At 32.5% G+C, this 23,200-nt stretch overlaps 1 protein-coding gene across 3 annotated transcripts in view; it reads left to right on the forward strand.

Moving 5' to 3' along the window:
* Positions 1 to 1,009: 1,009 nt before the first annotated feature.
* Positions 1,010 to 23,200, forward strand: part of LOC143069310 (diphthine--ammonia ligase-like) — a 153,327-nt gene continuing 131,136 nt past the window's right edge. For all 3 annotated transcript variants that reach the window (XM_076243875.1, XM_076243876.1, XM_076243874.1), the window contains exons 1-2: positions 1,010 to 1,103; positions 11,305 to 11,433. In XM_076243875.1, the coding sequence (XP_076099990.1) occupies positions 11,319 to 11,433 (115 nt within the window). In that variant the 5' untranslated portion in view covers positions 1,010 to 1,103; positions 11,305 to 11,318. The remainder of the gene's footprint in view (positions 1,104 to 11,304; positions 11,434 to 23,200) is intronic.

Raw genomic sequence — 23,200 nt, forward strand, 5'->3', positions numbered from 1 at the left:
TCATATATATTTTATATTCTATAAAGTGTGACCAAGAGTCTCAATAAATTTCTTCAAATTAAGAGAGCCTTTAAACTCAAGCCTATGTTTCTTAGTTGAACAGTAAAATACAAAAAAAGGGATTTATAAGTTTTATACCAAAAATATTGACAGAAATTCTGTAAAAAAAATATATGCTTTAAAATTCTGTAAAAAAAATATATGCTTTAAAATTCTGTAAAAAAAATATATGCTTTAAAATTCTGTAAAAAAAATATATGCTTTAAATTATAAGTGAAAGTGACACAATTTTGAATTTCAGAATCATTATTATTATAAAGGTGACCACATGGTCTTTATGTTCATTAACAATGTCTACATGATCTTAAAGAACGGCTGAATAATAACTGCTGGTACTTTTTTTCTTAATATTTACGATTTCATTTCTCGTGCTTGTTTTTCCCGATTTTTATTTTTCGTGCTACGTTTTAGCGATTTATATTTCACGTGTTTCCGTGTTCAGTACCCCCCTTTACCACCCTCATTTGAAATTAAATTGGTGAAACCAAATAGTAAATAATGATACATCTACAAAATAAACACATAATGAAAACTTTTGTCTGAAGCATAAATAAACGTAGGTTAAAAAACTAAAAATAGATGCAACTTGGGTACCCTCACGTTAACGGTAACTAGTTATTTCACAGAATGTATGAACAAAACAGTACATGATAATTTGAAATTTTAGTTGAGAACCCATTCGGTGCTGGTCAAATAGTCACTGCCGAAATTGTATTTATAGTCGGCGTATTCGAGTTTGTTATAAAAGAGGGACGAAAGATACCAAAGGGACAGTCAAACTCATAAATCTAAAACAAACTGACAACGCCATGGCTAAAAATGAAAAAGACAAACAGAAAAACAATAGTACACATGACACAACATAGAAAACTAAAGAATAAACAACACGAACCCCAACCCCATAATCTATTTTGTGATTTGCTTATTTTGCGGGGTCAGTGCATGGGACGATTTTGTTATTGGCCGAGTTTGTTACAGGCCGAGTCAATCAATTTCATGTGTGTATCTGTGAAATGAAAGTAGGAAAAACACAAAGACACGAGGTACAATATAAATAATAAATAAGCTTTATTTAGAGTCGGAAATGTATACAAACAGAGACAACACTAATGCGCTTTTATCAGATATACAAGAAATTTTATGTTGTCATCTTTTAGATCTTTAAAAATGGATAGCTTTTACAAAAAGAATAAAATACCAGTAGTATTATACAAATATATACCGAGAAAATTATTACATGTCAACAAGACTGCATAAATTTACAAAAAGATCTTAATGCAGCAGCTGATTGGGAGGCTGATTGGCTCATGGCCTTCCATCCATGAAAATACACTATTTTAACCATCACACAGAAAAGAAACCATTTAAAAACTTGAATATGCCCGTAGTTTATGGGATCCATACACAGCAGAGTATAAAAATAAGCTAGAAATGGTACAGAGGCGTGCAGCCCGATATGTATGTAACAATTACCACAACACCAGGAGTGTAACATCCATGTTAAACGAACTACAATGGCCCTCACTCACAGAGCGCCGCCTCAAACCCAGACTTATCATGTTCTACAAGGTCATCCATGGACTCATTGCAATACCATCACCAGTCCTCATACCATCAGATACTAGAACATGAAAATTACACACTCAAACATTTCAGCAAATATCCACCTCTAAAGACAGTTACAAATGGTCATTCTTTCCGCAAACAATCATCCAATTAATGGAACATGTTACCACAAGTTGTGGTAGCATGTTAAACCATTGAAACACCAACTGTTCTCCACAACATAATTTAATTCTATAAATACCAATGTACATATTTTTTAATCACTTGTTGTTTTTCTTTTATGTAAATATTACCAAGTATTCTACAAATTTAAAGATAAATTTTTGTTCATATTTTTAATCATATACTCCGCGCATGCAACAGTACGTAATCTTCAATATTTATGAAGCTGTAACTGTATACCAGAAGAAGAAGAAGTAATGTATATAAAATTGTGAAATGGACTAACACCTGATTACTTAGCAATGCCAAATATTAATGATGGGCAACACCACAACTTAGGATCTGTCCCTAATTATGGTGACCAAATAAAAACTCTTTTCATTTTTCTGCAACCATAGCTGTAGTCTAAGGGGGGGTAGTCTTAAGGGTTAGCAGGGCTTAGGGGGGTTGTGCTGTGAATAGGTCGGGAGAAAACAATCAGAAATATAAGGTTAATAGGTCAATAAAGTTCTCATAAGCTCTCATAACTTCTTCGACTGTTATCAACCAGTTTTTCTCTTTTGGCACTTTGGTACTCCAGGATGTAGTACCAAGGTATGGAATAATTCACATCTCAAAATAAAACAAAATGTTGTAATGTGGAATTGTTTTTCAAGAAACATTGTTATAAACATTTTCTTGATAATTCTATGCAAATCAAATAATTTGCTTTCTTTCTTTTGTTGTAAGAATAAGAAAATTTAATCAAAACTTTATCAATTATTCCATTTGTATGTTTGAAAGATTGAATTGTGTATATATGCTAGTGATATATTTTGTATTTTAATGTATGAATGTATGAATGTTAACTGTATACATCATTACATGTATTTTGTTTGAGGGCCTCAATGAAAAATTAAGTTACCTTCTTTAAATGAAGAATTATTTATTTATTTTTATGCCCCACCTACGATAGTAGAGGGCATTATGTTTTCTGGTCTGTGCGTCCGTTCGTCCGTCCGTTCGTTCGTTCGTTCGTTCGTCCGTCTGTCCCGCTTCAGGTTAAAGTTTTTGGTCGAGGTAGTTTTTGATGAAGTTGAAGTCCAATCGACTTCAAACTTGGTACACATGTTCCCTATGATATGATCTTTCTAATTTTAATGCCAAATTAGAGATTTTACCCCAATTTCACAGTCCACTGAACATAGAAAATGATAGTGCGAGTGGGGCATTCGTGTACTGAGGACACATTCTTGTTATTTATTAAAGGACAATACAACAAATAATACACATGCAATAAATTACACAGCACAAAATGAAGCACTAAAAGCATGGTGGTAATAAGCAGGATATAAGCATGATAAGTTAGGTATTAAAGCTAAAAGCTATAAGTGTAAACTTAGCATTATTAAAAGCTGGTAAAATGCATCACATAAAATATTTTAAAAAAAGGAGATATGATCTAAATGGTAAATAATTTTAGCATAATATATTAACTAAAAATCTGCACAAACTGCACTTACTATAAAAAAGAAGATGTGGTATGAGAAAACTATTCACAAGAGATAAAAATGACACAGAAATTAACAACTATAGGTACCGTACAGCCTTTCACAATGAGCAAAACCCATACCACATAGTCAGCTATTAAAGACCCCGAAATGACAATGTAAAACAATTCAAACGAGAAAACTAAAGGCCTAATTTATGTACAAAAAATGAATGAAAAACAAATATGTAACACATGAACAAATGACAACTCCTGAATTACAGTCTCCTGGCATGGGACAGGCACATACATAGAGAATGTGGCAGGGTTAAACATGTCAACAGGATCCAAACCCTCTACCTAACTTGGGACAGTGGTTCACAGTACAACATCAAAACTAACTATAAAAATCAGTTGAAAAAGGCTTAACTCATCAGATGGATAAAAATGCAAATACTACAAATAAAAGTTGACATGGCTGGGTACTTGTACATCCAAACAACAAACAGACACTAAGTACAGACCTGAGAGTACTCGCAGGTACTGACAGCTAGTTCAAAGCCACCAACAACTTTTTAAAAAAATCATGCATCTAAGACAAAATTATCAATCAGTACACATCCAACATTCAGTCATTTCCATTTTAGAAAAATTGCTAATTTTTAAAATTTATAAATAAAAGTCAGTTCAAAAAGTCTGACATTGGACTTTAAATAATTTTGAACTGACTAAAATTAACATTTTTTTTAAAGTCATCAGGTAGATCATTCCATAAAACAGCTACTGTATATTTAAAAGAGTTCTTACCATAGGTTGATGTCCGAACCCTAGATATAGCTAGAATATCAATATTGAAATATCTAAAATTATATTTACAATCTTTCAATACAACTCAATCATGTAAACATGGTGGTGACAATTTATATAAATTTTTAAAACATTCAATAGCCATGTTACACATACGTCTTATTTTCAGTAATGGAACCTTTGCTTGTAAGAGTAGTTCATCATATGAACTAACATAGTCTTCATATATAAATCGCAAAGCCGTCTTGATTTTTGTCTATCCTGTGACTTTTGTCACAGAAAGCTCGACATAGGGATAGTGACCCAGTGGCGGCTTAAGCTAACTTCTTTAAAGCTTAATATTTTAGAAGGTGGAATATCTGGATGTTCCATACTTTTTATATAGATGCCTCATGTTACGAAGTTTCCGTCTGTCACATGTCAATTGCCATTGCCCTCATTTTCATGGTTCAATGACCACTTTGAAAAAAAATGGTAATTTTGTAAATTTAAACTCTTATAAAGAGTAATAGGATAACTATATTTGGTATGTGCGTACCTTGCAAGGTCCTCATGCCCGTCAGACAGTTTTCACTTGACCTCGACCTCATTTCATGGATCAGTGAACAAGGTTAAGTTTTGTTGGTCAAGTCCATATCTCAGATACTATAAGCAATAGGTCTAGTATATTCGGTGTATGCAATGATTGTAAGGTAGCAATAAACAGTTAGGAAAAAATATTAAAAAAAAATATAAAAAATTTCCCTCATAAATTTTACCATCCCTCTTAATTGCTCTCTTGCAATATTAAGCTTACTGTCATGACTGTTTGTGTCATATATGTATGTAATAAGAATCTTCCATAGATTTTATATCCAGTATATCAAATGGTAAAATATAATTTCTTTTGGGTGTATCCATGGCAACAATCTGCATTTATTTGTTATAAAATATTGCAATAATTTCTGGACGGATGGCCAGTCTAGCTATGAAAATACGGAGAGTCAAACAGAAAATAGCCCATAAAACATGTAAAAAATATCTTGATGTTCTTATAAACCATCTTTGAAGGCTTAAGTAGTACTCAGCTGTCTTAAAATGAATTTTATTACACAATAACTTTCATATTTGAAAAATCCACGGGGGCCAAAATGTGAAACAAAACTCCTAAACTGTATATTGCTACCTAAGGTGTACATGTCTAGCTGGCAGGTGTTATCTGACCTTGACCTCATTTTCATAGTTTAGTTGTTATATAGTTTTTGTGTTTGGTCTGTTTTTCTTATACTGTCAGTATGCAATAGGTTTACTATATTTGGTGTAAGGAATGATTGTAAGGTGTACAAAATAAAATGTACATGTCTAGCTGGTAGGTGTCATCTGACCTTGTCCTCATTTTTATGGTTCAGTGGTCAAAGCTAAGTTTTTGAAATTTGGTCTTTTTTTCTTACACTAAATGCAGTAGGTCAACTATATTTTGTGTATGGACAGGGTACATATCTATACACCACCTAAGCTGCCTTGGTGCACTAGGCTCCTGAAACTGCACTAAGCCCATGAAGGAACAGTCATATAAGCACAAAGGTTATCCAGTACGATAAAGCTTTGAATAAAGAGCATATATTTAATTTTTGGTATAAATATATTCTGAAATGAAAGAGGCTATTAACATTTTATATGGCACGTGCCGACTTTTGTTTAATGTGTCCAGTTGTCATATTGTTGATTGAATCCACTAAAGCGTGAAGAATTATTAACTCTGCACAAGCCATGGCTAAAGATGAAAAAGACAAACAGAAAAACAAAAGTACACATGACACATAGAAAACTAAAGAATAAGCAACAGGAACCCCACCAAAAACTAGGGGTGATCTCAGGTGCTCCGGAAGGGTAAGCTAATCCTGCTCCACATGTGGCACCTGTCGTGTTGCTCATGTTATAACAAATCCGGTAGGTCACATTCATGAAAAGGAAGGGGATTGTAGTTACGACGTAAGGAACATATCCATTGATATCCCATATCATTTGTGAAACGTTTTTCCATAACGGTCAACCAACTCGTGATGGCATCAGTAAAATTTACAAAGGGATGATTTTAACTTCACCATTTGGAACTCTTGGTTTAATAGCTTCCTTGTGAGCAGCAACCCTTTATCAAGAAAATCATGATAGGAAATACAAGCACGGGAATATCGTATCAATTGGGAGATATACCGGTATACCCTGTATGTAGGTGCTGCTAGAATGTTGCTACTTAGAAATGGAAAGTTCACAATTGGAAAGCTGAAATCATCTCTTTTGTCGTAAAGTTTTGTTTCAAACCGACCCTCTTTGTCAATTTCTACATGTAAGTCAAGATATGAGGCCGACTTAACTGTATCTGTTGTACCCTTTATCTCTAGTCTGATGGGATAGATGCGTTCAACATAGTCACCAAACTTTGAATTACGTATGTAGTGAGAGAACATCATCTATAGAGCAGAAAGTAAAGTTAAAGGATATTGCTAACTTCTTATCTTTCTTCCTAAGAAGTTCCTGTATGAAGTCAGCCTTATAATAATAAAGAAACAAGTCGGCAAGAAGAGGGGCACAATAGGTTCCCATTGGAATGCCGACAGTCTGTTCAAAAACACGTCCTCAGAACGTAACAAATATGTTGTCAAGCAAGAAATCAAGCATCTTGATAATGTCAGTTTCAGAGAATTTTTTGTTTGAATCAAGAGTGATCCTTTACAAAGTAGGATTTATCCCTCCCCAAGACAAGATACTTGTAACTATGTTGGCCGTTCTTTTTTATGAAACAAAGCAATACTAACTCTTTCAATTTGTCTTTTAGTTTGGAATGTGGAATACTTGTGTAAAGTGTAGAAAAGTCAAATGTTTTAGTACTATTGCAAGATGAAAGAGTTAGATTGTATGTACTCTAAAACATATGCTAAAAGATCTTTTGGAGTTTTAAGTATCCACATCTGATTCACACCACCTCTAGAATAGGCAGTTTCACAATAACTTTTAAGCCCGTCTTTAATTGCTGATAAAATAGATGTTAATAATTTAGAAAGAGGTTTTGTGGAGCCCTTGAAAGACCCAGCAATATACCGTTGTTTGTAAGGACACCTTAGTTTAGGTATCCAAAACTGTGATGGAAGATACAGTTCTTCATCTTTGGTTGAAATTCCAAAGGAACATAGAACAGACCTATGATTGTCCAGTATTTCCTCTTTGGTAATTATAAGTGTTGTGAGGGAATATGTTGAGTTTCCAAGTGAACTGTCAATACCTAATTCGTTTATCAAGCAGTTAATGTAATGTGTTTTACACACAAAAACGATGTTGTTTGGGGCTTTATCTGCAGGGACAACAACACATTTGTCATGGAGGTAGGATAAGTGTTTTGCAACATTTGGGTCTTTACAGATTGACGTAGCATCCATGGGCATTGATAGACCCATTCAGTTTCTTAATTCTGATTTGTATCAATACCTCACTGCCTTAATCCATTTGGAAAGAGTGTCTACGTCTTCCTTCTTGCGCTTAGCCATGTAAGCTGTACATATCTGCCTGGCATGTTTCATCTTTGACCTTGACCTTTTATTTTCATTTCGGGCGGGCGGCAATCAAATGTTGTCCGTGCATTAACTCATGAACCGTTCAACCAAAGCTTTTAAAATTTTAATATGTTGTTACTGACAACTAAATGAAGGTCAAGTTCAATAATGGCGATTTTGACTTTTACCGTTCAGGAGTTATGGTTCTTGAAAGATTGAAAAATGGAGTTTCCAGTCGTGTCCGTGCATTTACGCATGAACTGTTCTACCTAAGCTTCCCAAATTTTAATATGTTGTTACTGATGACAAAATGGAGGTCAAGTTCAATAATGGCGATTTTGACTTTTACCGTTCAGGAGTTATGGTTCTTGAAAGATTGAAAAATGGAGTTTCCAGTCGTGTCCGTGCATTTACGCATGAACTGTTCTACCTAAGCTTCCCAAATTTTAATATGTTGTTACTGATGACAAAATGGAGGTCAAGTTCAATAATGACGATTTTGACTTTTACCATTCAGGAGTTATGGTTCTTGAAAGATTGAAAAATGGTGTTTCCAGTCGTGTCCGTGCATTTACGCATGAACTGTTTTACCAAAGCTTCCCAAATTTTAATATGTTGTTACTGATGACAAAATAGAGGTCAAGTTCAATAATGACGATTTTGACTTTTACCGTTCAGGAGTTATGGTTCTTAAAAGATTGAAAAATGGTGTTTCCAGTCGTGTCCGTGCATTTACGCATGAACTGTTTTACCAAAGCTTTCCAAATTTTAATATGTTGTTACTGATGACAAAATAGAGGTCTAATTCAATAATGAAGATTTTGACTTTTACCGTTCAGGAGTTATGGTTCTTGAAAGATTGAAAAATGGTGTTTCCAGTCGTGTCCGTGCATTTTCTCATGAACCATTCAACCAAAGCTTTTGAAATTTTATATGTTGTTACTGATGGCAAATTAGAGGTCAAGTTCAATAATGACGATTTTGACTTTTACCGTTCAGGAGTTATGGTTCTTGAAAGATTGTGAAATGGCGTTTCCATTCACGTTGTTGCATTTACTCATGAACCATTCAATCTAAGCTTTTCAAATTTTAAGATGTTGATACTGATGACAAAATGGAGGTCAAATTTGATATTGACGATTTTCACTTTCACCATTCATCAGTAATGGTTCTTGTGATATTGCCAGGACACAAATAAATATTAATAAATCCGGTTTGCTGTCATTGTGACAGCCTCTTGTCTTGGTTTAGTCTGTTTCTTAGAAACTATAAGTATAAGCAATATGTCAAGTTCAACTATACTTAGTGTATTGAATGATTGTAAGGTGAACATGTATTTTCTTTGGTTTATATGACCTTGAAGGCCGTATGGTGACCTATAGTTGTTAATGTCTGTGTCATTTTGGTCTTTTGTGGATAGTTGTCTCATTGGCAATCATACCACATCTTCTTTTTTATATATCGACCTTGTTTTCTTGGATCATGTTAAGTTTATATGATAGTTGTGGTAAAGCTTTATATTCAGGACTGTCAACATACCGGTAATATCAATGATTAGTAAAGAAGACGAGACATTTCAGTCATTGTCAGTGTGTGCACTCTTGCTTTCTAATTTAATGGTATTATTTTTGTTAAAAAAATGCCACGCCAAAGTACAAAAATTTGAATTATATAAAATAAAAGTGTGGAAAATGGTTAATTTATTTAATTTAGAAAGGTAGCAGCCAATGCGCTGTAAAACATTCAGTTGTTGAGATGCTTTACAACAAATATTTTTAATGTGGTGATTATCACTGTCAATACCTAAAAGTTAGAAAATCTCATCACAAGATATTTTTGTTTACTATATATTAAAAACAGGCTTTTTATACGACCGCAAAAATTGAAAATTTTTTGGTCGTATATTGGTATCTCGTTGGCGATGTCGTCTGCGTCGTTGTCATCGTCGTCATCGTACGAATACTTTAAGTTTTCGCACTTTACTTTAGTAAAAGTGTATGTAGATTCTAAATTTTTGGTCCCGTTTTCAAATTGGTCTACATTAAGGTCCAAAGGGTCCAAAATTTAACTTAGTTTAATTTTAACAAAAATTGAATCCTTGGGGTTCTTTGATATGCTGAATCTAAAAATGTACTGAGATTTTTTATTATTGGCCCAGTTTACAAGTTGGTCCAAATCGGGGTCCAAAATTTAACTTTGTTTGATTACATCAAAAATTGAATAATTATATTTTGATATGCCAAATCTAACTGTGTATGTAGATTCTTAATTTTTGGTTCCGTTTTCAAATTGGTCTACATTAAAGTCCAAAGGGTCCAAAATTTAACTAAGTTTGATTTTAACAAAAGTTGAATTCTTGGGCTTTTTTGATATGCTGAATCTTAACATGTACTTATGATTTTTGATTATGGGCCCAGTTTTCAAGTCGGTTCAAATCAGGATCCAAAATTATTATATATTAAGTATTGTGCAATAGCAAGAAATTTTCAATTGCACAGTATTCAGCAATAGCAAGAAATCTTCAATTGCACAGTATTGTGCAATAGCAAGAAATTTTCAATTGCACAGTATTGCTCAATAGCAAGAAATCTTCAATTGCACAGTATTGTGCAATAGCAAATATTTTCAATTGCACAGTATTGCACAATAGCAAGAAATATCTAATTGCACAATATTGTGCAATTGCAAGAGATTTTCAATTGGAGTTATCTTTCTTTGTCCAGAATAGCAGTTGAATCAACTTAAATCATTTTTTTATACAATATACAATGTATATTTACTTTTACTACCAACTGATAAATTAAAACAATTTATACCATTCAGTAATAACAAGCACTTTATTTTACATTTTAATATTTTATGATGTATTTAAATGAGTAGTTATTGTTGCAGCTCCATTAGAAATTTGAATTGAGATCAGTTTTGGAAAAAGGGAAAAGGGGATGTGAAAAAAATGGGGGGGGGGGGGGGTTAAATTTTTCTCATTTCAGATTTCATAAATAAAAAGAAAATTTCTTCAAACATTTTTTTGAGAGGATTAATATTCAACAGCATAGTGAATTGTTCAAAGGCAAAAAAAATATTGTAAGTTCATTAGACCACATTCATTCTGTGTCAGAAACCTATGCTGTGTCAACTATTTAATCACAATTCAAATTTAGAGCTGAATCCAGCTTGAATGTTGTGTCCATACTTGCCCCAATCGTTCAGGGTTCAACCTCTGCGGTCGTATAAAGCTGTGCCCTGCGGAGCATCTGGTTAGCAAATGTTTTATTTCCAACTGCAATGCCTTGGAATTTATCAGGATTTGCCTGCATACAATTAAAACTAAACCAATCAATTAAAACAACACTTTCTCTTTCAGGTGTACCAGGTACATAATAAATTTTCAAAATTGTTGTCAGCATACAACAGTATTATCATCAGCATAATTATACAGAGTACCATGTTCAATAAAATAGAATATGTCATTTAAAAAAAATATTAAATAATAGAGATCCAAGGATTGAGCCTTGGGGTACCCCTTTCTGAATGTCAGCCCAACTGCAGAGTACTCCCTGAAGTTTGATTTGTATGCTTCAATCTGTAAGATAATTTTAAAGTTATTTCACTGATTTTGAAGAAAGACTGTAGGCAGATAATTTACTTAAAAGAATGTGGTGTGGTAGAAAGTCAAAAACTTTCGAAAGATCAATATTTTTTGATTTTTTACAGATAGGCATAGGAAAATGAGGACTGTAGCTTTGATAAGTGGTGGAAAGGATAGCTGTTATAATATGATGCAGTGTGTTATTGAGGGACATGATATTATTGCATTAGCCAATCTCAAGCCAAGAGAAAAAGGTAAAATATGAAAGGTTTACAAAGGTAGTCTTAAATCATTAGCCCATATATCTTAACTCAGTAGGTGTAAAGGAGTCTTTAATATGCTGAATCTAATTTGAATTTTAGGTCTGTTTTTGAATTGATCAATATTAATAATGAGGTCCAAAGTGTCCAAAATTTATTTGATTTTAAAAAAAAAAATATTGGTATTCCTTGATATACTGAATCTGATTGTGTATTTGGATTATTTTTCAACTTTGAGGCCTGTCTTCAATTAGCCCACATTAGGGTCCAAACAGTCATGACAGTCGAAGACACAAATTTTATTATTACAAAAAATTAAATACTAGTGGTTCTTTGATATAAGAATATAGAATGAAATTCAAAACAGTGTGGCTGTGGCCATTGATTGACACATTAAATTCATCCATTGACTGGGACAATTTAGGTGAACGTTTGTATGTAACGACCACTGCTCACTATGTACTTTTTAAAGACACTTAAACTATGGGGTCACCAAAGGTTCTCAACACCTTAATAAAGTAATTCAAAAAATTAATCAGAAATAACACGATGTTTTGATTTATATCAATTATATAAATCAAAACATAAAGGTTATTCCTGATTAATTTTTCGAATTATTTTATAATTAAAGGCGTTAAGAAACCTTTGGTGACCCCACAGTTTAAATGTCTATCGTAGGTACGTCGTGAACAGTGGTCGTTACAGACAAACGTTCACGTAAATTGTCCCAGTCAATGGATGAATTTAATGTGTCAATCAATGGCCATAGCCACACTGTTTTGAATTTCATTCTATGTAAATTTTCGATTTGAGGAATGGTCCAAAGGGTCGAAAATTAAACTTTGTTTGATTTGATAAAAAAAATGGTTGGGGGTCCTTTGATATGCTGAATCTAAGCATGTATTAAGATATTTGATTTTGGGCACAGTATTCAAGATGGTCCAATTTGGGGTAAAAAATTGAACATTTTTTATTCTGCCAAACAGTGTCTCCACAATAACATGAAAACCCTTTGACGAAACTTTTTCAAATTTAAATATGTTGTGTCCTGCGACAATATGAAGGTCAAGTTCAATTTTGACGATTTTAGCTCTTCTCATTGTTGAGGTACCCCTCTATTTGATATCCAGTGGTATTTATAAAGTGAGATATTTCTCCTTGATCAGAAATGGTTTATTCTATACATAAAATTTGATTACACTCAGACATATGGTTATATTAATGTCTTATCTGACAATTATAATTAGAGTGACAGATTTATTATTCTGTTTTCTAAGTGTGACTGATTTTTGACTGATTTGTTTCTCAATATGTCGCTTAGATATTTGGTATATGATATCAAACAGTTTATGCGCTTTTGAAATTAACCCTGCGTAACCGAATACTTTTCTTTGTAGGAGTTATCTCCCCAAACACTGTTTCCCTTGTGTCCACGACTCCTTCGCAACCGTTAAAGATTACGACAAATTTATTTTACAAAATTGCTCGTTATATCCTTCTCATGATTTGTCCTATTTTTACCGAAGCGATATGAATGCTCCATATGAGAGTTATTTCCCCTTATGCATTTGATATAAGTGATATGCATTTCTATCTTGTAAACCATAATTGATAGAGACCTAGGATCTTTTGATTTGAGGTCCTTGGTCCAAAAAAATGAAAATTAGGTCAAGGTCAAAGGTCATATTCTAATTTTAAAATTTGGCCTATTTTCACTCATTTTCATTAACCTTATAAGATATCGACAAATTATTTTGACTAAATTGTTAGTTGCGACATGTCGTAACTTAATAATTTTAGTTGAAAGGGTGCGTAGACAATGAATGGGAGTTTTCGCCCCTATCATTTCTAAAATTAAATGTAAAGTGATATAACTTACTAACCATACATATTAGAGACCTAGGGTCTTTTGACTTGAGATCCTCAGTTTGTGACCTTAAAATTGAGGTCAAGGTCATAGGTTAATTTGACGTTCTAGATTTTGACCTTTGCTTTAAATTCATATCTATATATCATAAAGCCATATGAACTGACATTTTAGACTGATTTTTAATATTTTAATATCAAAATAGATATTAACTGGTGGAAAAACCTTCAATTGTTCTCTGAACAATTGGTTTTTAATTATTTATGTGTTTGTTAACGCTATACAACTTGTAAATTGTATATTTATGCATATTATGCTGATAAACTGTATTGTTTAAAGTAATAAAGAATTGAAATGAAGTGTTGATGATTAAAAGCTTATAAGAGTTGCATAAATATAGTTTGAAATATATTGTTCATTATAAGACAATTTGAAGATAGTTACAAATAAGTTTTATTTTTATTTTCTTTGGTAAATTTTTGGAAGAATTTTGGGGTAGGTGAGTTTGTTATTCTGTATAAATGCTGTGCTATATAATTGTTGTTGTCGTGTGTGTTAATTTTAATCCTGTTTTGGGTTCAAGGTTTGCACATCAATTAGATAATAAACTATTTCTACAAGTTAAAAAGTTAAAGTTATAAGATGAGTTGCATATCTATATTAGTTTGCTACAAATGAAAGAAAAATATTGGGAACTATTAACTATATACATAAAGTTTGATTACACTAAGTGCTTTGAAATGATTTTCACCTTTTATCAAGATAATTGTCAATCATTGGAGTGACAGATTTATTTGAAAACTATTAATTATATTTGATTACAATTAAAAAATAAACATAAGATCATAAATAATTACATCATATCTACTTTAAGAGTCTATGGTTAAATCATATCTAATTTTAGTTTTACATTATTTCCTTTAAACAGAAGCATTTCATCAAAAATTGAAATCTTTGGTTCTTTGATTTACTGATTCTAGCAATGTACTTAAATTTTGGATATTAATATAGGAAGATGTTGGGTGAGTGCCAATGAGACATCTCTCCATCCAAATAACAATTTAAAAAAAAGTAAACCATTATAGGTCAATGTAAGGCCTTCAACACGGAGCCTTGGCTCACACCGAACAACAAGCTATAACTATATAAAATAGGTAAATGTCCAATTTCAAATTTTACAGTTCTTTGACCACATTATTTTGTGTCACAAACCCATGCTGTTTCAAATTTTCAATTACAATCTAAATTCAGAGCTGTTTTAAGCTTAAATGTTGTGTCCATAGCCCATACTTGCTCAACTGTTCAGGGTTCAACCTCTGCAGGAAAATCTGGTTTGCTGTCTCTCTGACAGCCTCTTGTTGGTTATTCCCTTGAATATTATTATAGATAGAGATAAATTGAGAACAGCAATAATGTTCAGCAAAGTAAGATCTACAAATAAATCTGCATGATCAAAATAGTCAATGGACGGCTTAAGGAGTTATGATACTTTTAAGTTATTTTCAAGGTCGTATATTGGTATCACGTTGTCAACGGTGGCAGCGTCTTCGTCAGCGTTGTCCGAAGACAGATGGTTTCCAGATAATAACTTTAGTATAAGTAAATAAAAATAATTAAAGTTTTAACACAATCTTTATAACCACAAAAGGAAGCTTGGGATTGATTTTGGGGGTTATGGTTTCTAAGGTTTAGGAATTAGGGGCCCAAAGGGGCCCAAAAATAAGCATTTATCTAGTTTCGGGACAATAAGTTGTGTATATGTATTTCAATTGCTTTGAAATTGTACCACAATGTTTAATACTATAAGTAGAAGGTTGGGATTTACTTTAAGGGTTATAGGGCAAACAGTCAAGGAATATGGGGCCCAAAAAGGGGAAAAAAACAAGCATTTTTGTGGTTTCAAGACAATAACTTGTGTAAAATTGTATGAATCTTTCTGAAATTATACCACAAGATCCCATACTACTAATGGATGGTAATAATTGACTGTAGGGGATTTTTTTTTATAGCTCAAACCATTTATGAGTTAGGGGCAAAAAAGGGGAAAACAAGGGTTTTTTTCTGGTTAAAGGAAGTTAAGACAATTTGAAAGCAGTGTAAGGGAGGTAATCCAAAAATAATATTTGAACTAATTCACACTACTTTTAGATATGTGTATTTGAAATTTGCCAACTTCAGTATTATAAACTCCATTGAAAATTTCCAATAACTTAAGTATAATTAGAAAGTTGCCAATAATTTTAGTATAATTGGAAATTTGCCAGTTGCTTAAGTACAAGTAAATAAAAATCTTTGAAATTTAAACCCAAAGTTTGAAACCACAAAAAGGAAGGTTTGGATTGATTTTGAGGGTTATGGTCCCTTTTCTTTAGGAGTAAGGGGTATAAAAGGGACCCAAATAAGCATTTTTCTAGTGCCCAGACAATAACTTGTGGAACAGTGTATAGAAATGCCTGAAATTGTATCACAAGTTTCCACACCAAAAAAGGATGGTTAGGATTGGAGTTGTGGAGTTATCACTCAATCTGTTTATGAATTAGGGGCAAAAAAGAGGGAAACAAGGGTTTCCTGGTTAATGGACAATTACTTTAGCTTTGTTTCTTAAACTTTCTTTATGTTGGTACTCTTTGCTATTTTTTTGCTAGTTCTAGTATGAAATTTTTAAAACTGTTTCTAGAAACATCAAATACTGTGATTTAAATACATATAATAATTAGAAACCAATTGTTCAGAGATCAATTGAAGGTCTTTCCACATCAAAGAAATTTTGAAAAGAAGCTAGTTACTTTATACTGATGCGATTTATAAGTGGTTTCGATATACTTTTGAGTGAAATAAGGGAGATAATTTGCTACTTGGTACCTATTGCCAAAAGTCTCATGACTTTATCATGTATACATATGAGGTAAAAGCAAAGGTCAAAATGTAGAACGTCAAATTAAGCTATGACCTTGAGATCAATTTCAAGGTCATAAACCAAGGGTCATAAACCAAGGGTCATAAACCAAGGACCTCAAATCAAAAGACCATAGGTCTTAATTATATTTTGTTAATGAGTTATATCACCATAAGTGTATTTTTAAATACAAGAGGGGAGAAAACTCCCTTTTAAGTTCAACCTACCCTTGCAATAAAAATTTACGTGTTATGACATGTCGCAACTAACAATTTTGTAAAAATAATTTGTCGATATCTTATACGGTTTCTGGAAAAAGTGAAAATAAGCCAAATTAAAAAATTAGAATATGACCTTGACCTTTGACTGTGACCTAATTTTCATTTTGTTGGACCAAGGACCTCAAATCAAAAGATCCTAGTTCTCTATCACTTATGGTTTACAAGATAGAAATGCATATCACTTATATCAAATGCATAAGGAAGGGGAAATAACTCTCATATGGAGCGTTCATATTGCTTTGGTCAAAATAGGACAAATCATGTGAAGGATATAACAAGCAATTTTATAAAATAAATTTGTCGTAATCTTTTACGGTTGCAAAGGAGTAGTGGACACAAAGAAAACAGTGTTTGGGGAGATAACTCCTACAAAGAAAAGTATTCGGTTACACAGGGTAATTTTCAAAGGTGCATAAACTGTTCGATATCATATACCAAATATCTAAGCGACATATTGCGAAACGAATATTTATTGCAAGAACAAATTTAGGCGGAAGAAAAAAAAAATAATCAGAAGAAAAAGCAATAGGTCATTCCACAGAAAAGTGGAAACACCTAATAATCAGAACAAAAACAATAGGTCTTTCCACAGAAATTACCTAATTAAGAAATTATTATTGTCTTGAGATCATAACTGTAAATTTATTTTTAGAAGTTACAATTAATTAATATTAATTTTAACCATGACTGTATGTCATTTTATATTTTAATGTTTTATGATGAATTTAAAAGAGTGGTTATTGTTGCAAACTCCATTTAAAATTTGAATTGAGATTATTTTTAAAATAAGGGAAAGGGGTAGGTTAAAAAAAAAAGAATAAGGGGGGAGGGGTACCATTTTTCTCATTTCAAATATTTGTTTTGAGGTTATTAATATTCAACAGCAAATTATTAAGTTTATTAGACCACATTCATTCTGTGTCAGAAACCTATATGCTGTGTCAACTATTTAATCACAATCCAAATTCAGAGCTATATCAAGCTTGAATGTAGTGTCCATATTTTCCCCAATTGTTCAGGGTTCGACCTCTGCAGTAGTATGAAGCTGCTCCCTGCGGAGCAACTGGTTAACAATTTTTTCGTAATTTTTTGTAATCTTTAACAAAAATCTTCTCATCTAAAACTACTGAGACAAAGGCCACAAACTTCATTAGGGTATCAAGTTTAATGAATGACCCTCCTGCCAACCAACATGACCGACATGGCTAAAAATAGAACATAGAGCAGATTTTAGCTTATATGACTGAAACTAAAGCAATAGTATAATGGTTGCTTTATTTCATGCATCAATTGTAAACAAAAATATCAGGTGAGCAACACAGTCTTCTTGGAGCATCTAGTTTTATAAGAAAAGGTTGATTCCCTATACTGCTTCATTAGAATATTGTGCAGATAGTATGGTTTTGTTAAAAATTGATAAAAATATATTTTTAAATGATTAAAATTTGTATATTTGGGCTGTTTATATGCTTCCTGATAGAAATGTTTTTATAACTGTATTAAAATATTATATATGTATATGTTTTTATATCCTGCAAGAAGTTATTGAATATTATAGTACCTTAGGAACTGTGGCTGTAATAGGTGACTTGATTTGACGAGTAGGTATAAATGATGACAATAAAAAGAGAAGAAAAAATATGAAATCTAAATAATTTATGAAAAATGTATTTAAGTAAGGTTTATATGGACTTGAAAAATTTGTGCAATAATCCATAATTTACGTTAGTACACTTATTAGTGATTTTCTTGACAAAGTAATTAAAATTTAAAACTCTAAACCCAAACACACCATTTTTTTAAAATAAATATTCCACATCAAATGCATGTTACCAAATTCAGTCATTTGAATACAAAAAGTGTGATTTTGCAATTAAGGATGAATCCCCATTTCAATAGAATAAGTTCTTTTGTAATTTGATTATGTTGCAAAAGTACATTTTCAATGCTCTTTTAGAGAAAATAACAAATTATGAATTGAATCAAAATTATTCACTCAACAGCTTTAAAACTTCAGTGTCATATAATCATATAATTGTTTTCAATTATCAATAATCAATTCTAAAAGTAAAAAAAAAATATATACCTAGTTTTAACTAATAAAATACCCAAAACAACCTTTTGAAATTAATTCTTAGACAATAAAGTTCTCAGCTTCCAGTCTATCTGTTTGTCTTGTGTCCTTAAAAAGCATAATTGATAAACTTTGTTAAAAGACACATTGTTTTGTAATTTCTTCTGTTTGAAAAGACGTAAAAATGCAACATGTAACATATTTTTATGCCCCAACTAGGCGCAATATGTTTTTAACGTCTGTGTGTTTGTTTGTTCGTCTGACTAATTGTCCGTCTGTCCATCCGTTCCTCTGTTTAAAGGTTAGACAATAACTAAAAAATGCTTGAACCAATTCTCATTCAACTTTTGTGAATTGTTTATATCTATTGACATGAGCTCCCTTTCCTTTTTCAGCTCACCGTGAGCCATTCTCATCACTAAGCGTCCGGCATTTGGTCATCCGTAGTTGTCGTCATTAGTTTTTTATACGACCGCAAAAATTAAAAATTTTGTGGTCGTATATTGGTATGACGTTTGCGTCGTCTTCTGCGTCGTCGTCGTCGTCTGATTACTTTTAGTTTTCCCACTCTAACTTTAGTAAAAGTAATTAGAAATCTATGAAATTTTAACACAAGGTTTATGACCACAAAAGGAAGGTTGGGATTGATTTTGGGAGTTTTGGTCCCAACATTTTAGGAATTAGGGGCCAAAAAGGACCCAAATAAGCATTTTCTTGGTTTTCGCACTATAACTTTAGTTTAAGTAAATAGAAATCTATGAAATTTTGACACAAGGTTTATGACCACAAAAGGAAGGTTGGGATTGATTTTGGGAGTTTTAGTTCAAACAGTTTAGGAACAAGGGGCCAAAAAAGGGCCCAAATAAGCATTATTCTTGGTTTTCGCACAAAAACTTTAGTATAAGTAAATAGAAATCAATGAAATTTAAACACAAGGTTAATTATGAACACAAAAGGAAGGTAGGGATTGATTTCGGAGTTAAGGTCCTAACAGTTTAGGAATTAGGGGCCAAAAAGGGGCCCAAGTAAGCATTATTCTTGGTTTTCGCACCATAACTTTAGTATAAGTAAATAGAAATCTATGAAATTTAAACACAAGGTTTATGACCACTAAAGGAAGATTGGGTTTGATTTTTGGAGTTTTGGTCCCAACAGTTTAGGAATAAGGGGCCCAAAGGGTCCAAAATTGAACTTTGTTTGATTTCATCAAAAATTGAATAATTGGGGTTCTTTGATATGCCAAATCTAACTTGGTTTTCCCGTTTGAATGGTTTTATACTAGTAATTTTGGGGCCCTTTATAGCTTGTTGTTTGGTGTGAGCCAAGGCTCCGTGTTGAAGGCCGTACTTTAACCTATAATGGTTTACTTTTTTAAATTGTTATTTGGATGGAGAGTTGTCTCATTGGCACTCACACCACATCTGCCTTTATCTATGTAGATTCTTAACTTTTAGTCCCGTTTTCAAATTGGTCTACATTAAAGTCCAAAGGGTCCAAAATTAAACTAAGTTTGATTTTAACAAAAATTGAATTCTTGGGCTTTTTTGATATGCTGAATCTAAACATGTACTTAGATTTTTAATTATGGGCCCAGTTTTCAAGTTGGTTCAAATCAGGATCCAAAATTATTATATTAAGTATAGTGCAATAGCAAGAAATTTTCAATTGCACAGTATTCAGCAATAGCAAGAAATCTTCAATTGCACAGTTTTGTGCAATAGCAAGACATTTTCAATTGCACAGTATTGCGCAATAGCAAGAAATTGTCAATTTGCACAGTATTGTGCAATAGCAAATATTTTCAATTGCACAGTATTGCGCAATAGCAAGAAATATCTAATTGCACAATATTGTGCAATAGCACGAAATTTTCAACTGATTGGAGTTATCTTTCTTTGTCCAGAATAGTAGTTGAATCAACTTAAATCATTGTTTTATACAATATACAATGTATATTCACTTTTACTAGCAACTGATAAATTAAAACAATCTTTACCATTCAGTGATAATAAGCACCTTTTGTTACATTTTAATATTTTATGATGTATTTAAATGAGTAGTTATTGTTGCAAACTCCATTAGAAATTTGAATTGAGATCAGTTTTGGAAAAAGGGAAAGGGGGATGTGAAAAAAAAATGGGGGGGGGGGGTAAATTTTTCTCATTTCAGATTTCATAAATAAAAAGAAAATTTCTTCAAACACTTTTTTGAGAGGATTAATATTCAACAGCATAGTGAATTGCTCAAAGGCAAAAAAAGTATTTTAAGTTCATTAGACCACATTCATTCTGTGTCCGAAACCTATGCTGTGTCAACTATTTAATCACAATCCAAATTTAGAGCTGAATCCAGCTTGAATGTTGTGTCCATACTTGCCCCAACCGTTCAGGGTTCAACCTCTTTGGTCGTATAAAGCTGTGCCCTGCCGTCTGGTTACATTTTGAACTTCTTCTAGAGAAATGCATACACATGTCTTCTTATAGAGAACCACTGAAGGGAATGAAACCAAACATATCATGAAAATTCCTTATGAGGTGCTGGCCAAGTGTTGTTACTTTGAAGCCGATCCATTATCCAAGATGGCTGCCAGCAGGGCACTTAATTTAACATAGGACCCTATGGAAAATATATACAAATGTCTTCTTTTAGAGAACCACAGAATGGAAAACAACCAAACATAGCATGAATGTTTCTTATGAGATGCTGACCAAGTGTTGTTACTTTGTAAACAATCCATCATCCAAGATGACTGCCAGTACGGGACTTAGTTTAACATAGGACCCTATGGGAAATGCATAGAAATGTCTTCTTATAGAGAACCACTGAATGGAATGAAACCAAACATAGCATGCATGTTCCTTTTGAGTTGCTTGCCAAGTGTTGTTACTTTGTAGCTGATTCATCATCCAAGATTGGGCCAGCGGGGGACTTAGTGCAACATAGGACCCTACGAGAAAAACATACAAATGTCTCAGAAACCAATTCAGAAACTTAAAATCTTTAATTTATATAAAAAAAAAATAGAGGCTGTGTCGCTCACCTGACTATACTTGGATTTGCAAAATAAAAAAAATAAAAAAATCCTTTATTTAGATCTTTTAGAGGACCATGCACAGAATGGAATGCAATGTTAAACCAATTTAACCTCAATCGTTATTGAAGTATATCTGTTATGAATTTTATCTTTTTTTTTATTTCGCAAATCCAAGTATAGTCAGGTGAGCGACACAGCCTCTATTTCTGAGTTGGTTTTTTTTTTTCATTAAAAAAGTAGGATTTTCCAGTTTTTGGACAATAACTCAAAACACTTTCATCAATTTGCAAGAAAATTTGGTGAATTGTTTATATCTATTGCCATGAGCTCCCTTCCAATTTTTATTAATTTTAGATTTTACGTTTCAAAATTAAGTGACTGTATTCATAAAAGGGGTGTATTTTTTAGATTTCGGTCAATTCTTTGACAATCTGGGGTGATTCCAGGATTTTTTTAAAGTAGAGGCTAATAATAGAACCTTTTTTGGGCTTAAAAAACATAAAAAAAATAAGTGTTAAATGCACTAATTCAATGGTTCTTAACAATTAGGGCATGTATATTTTATATTTAAAGTGTAAGGGTTGGACATTTTTGATGCTGTATTCCCGCCATTAATTTTATTGTAAAATGAGTTGATGGGTGTACCAATATATTTGATGAGGGGTTTGTCAGTAAAAATGGACATGGAAAAAATCTCCCTTCCAAAGTCAGTCACTGAAATAGAGGTCACATCTAGCATCTGAAGAATGCATTGGGAATATGTGATTCGCATCCCAGATGTATCTGATCATCATTCGTACTAATATATAATTGATGTTTTACTTTATGCAGGTATCAATAGAAAATTAATCTACAAAAGCATTTATTGAGTGTTTTCTAGTGATGACTTCAGTACAAATCTTTCGTCAAAACCATATACATAATATAGGGTTCACCAGAAGCAATCTCTGATTTTGTCCACAAAAATCGTCACTGGTTCTGTCTCGCATAATAAAGTTCAATGCTATATGGACATACAGAAGTAATAGGGCATTTAAGTGTTAATTTTTTTGACGCTTGCTTCTAAACTACCACCAAAAAAAATTGAGGTCGTATATTGGTATCACATCATTATATTGTCCTCGTTGTTGTTGTCTGAAGACATTTGGATTTGGCACAATTACTTTAGTATAAGTAAATAGAAATCTATGAAATTTAAACACAAGGTTTATGATCACAAAAGAAAAGTTGGGATTGATTTTTGGGGTTATGGTCTCAACATTTTAGGAATGAGGGGCCAAAAAGGGGCCCAAATAAGCATTTTTCTAGTTTCCAGACAATAACTTGTGGAATGGTGTCTTTGAAATTATACCACCAGTTTCCATACCACAAAGGGATGGTTAAAATTAGCTTTTGATTATGGCTCAAACCAGTTAGGAATTAGGGACAAAATAGGGATAAAAACAAGGGTGTCCTGGTTAATGGACAATTACTTAAATACAAAACATAATTTAGAAGCAGTGTAAGGGAAATAATTGAAACATAACATTTTGAATTACCTCCCCTCGGTTTAATTGGAGAAAGTCATAGCCTGTCGGTACTAATTCTTGTTTTACTGACTCGTCTATAC

This window comes from Mytilus galloprovincialis, chromosome 3 (assembly GCF_965363235.1).
Source record: "Mytilus galloprovincialis chromosome 3, xbMytGall1.hap1.1, whole genome shotgun sequence".
Taxonomy (NCBI): domain Eukaryota; kingdom Metazoa; phylum Mollusca; class Bivalvia; order Mytilida; family Mytilidae; genus Mytilus; species Mytilus galloprovincialis.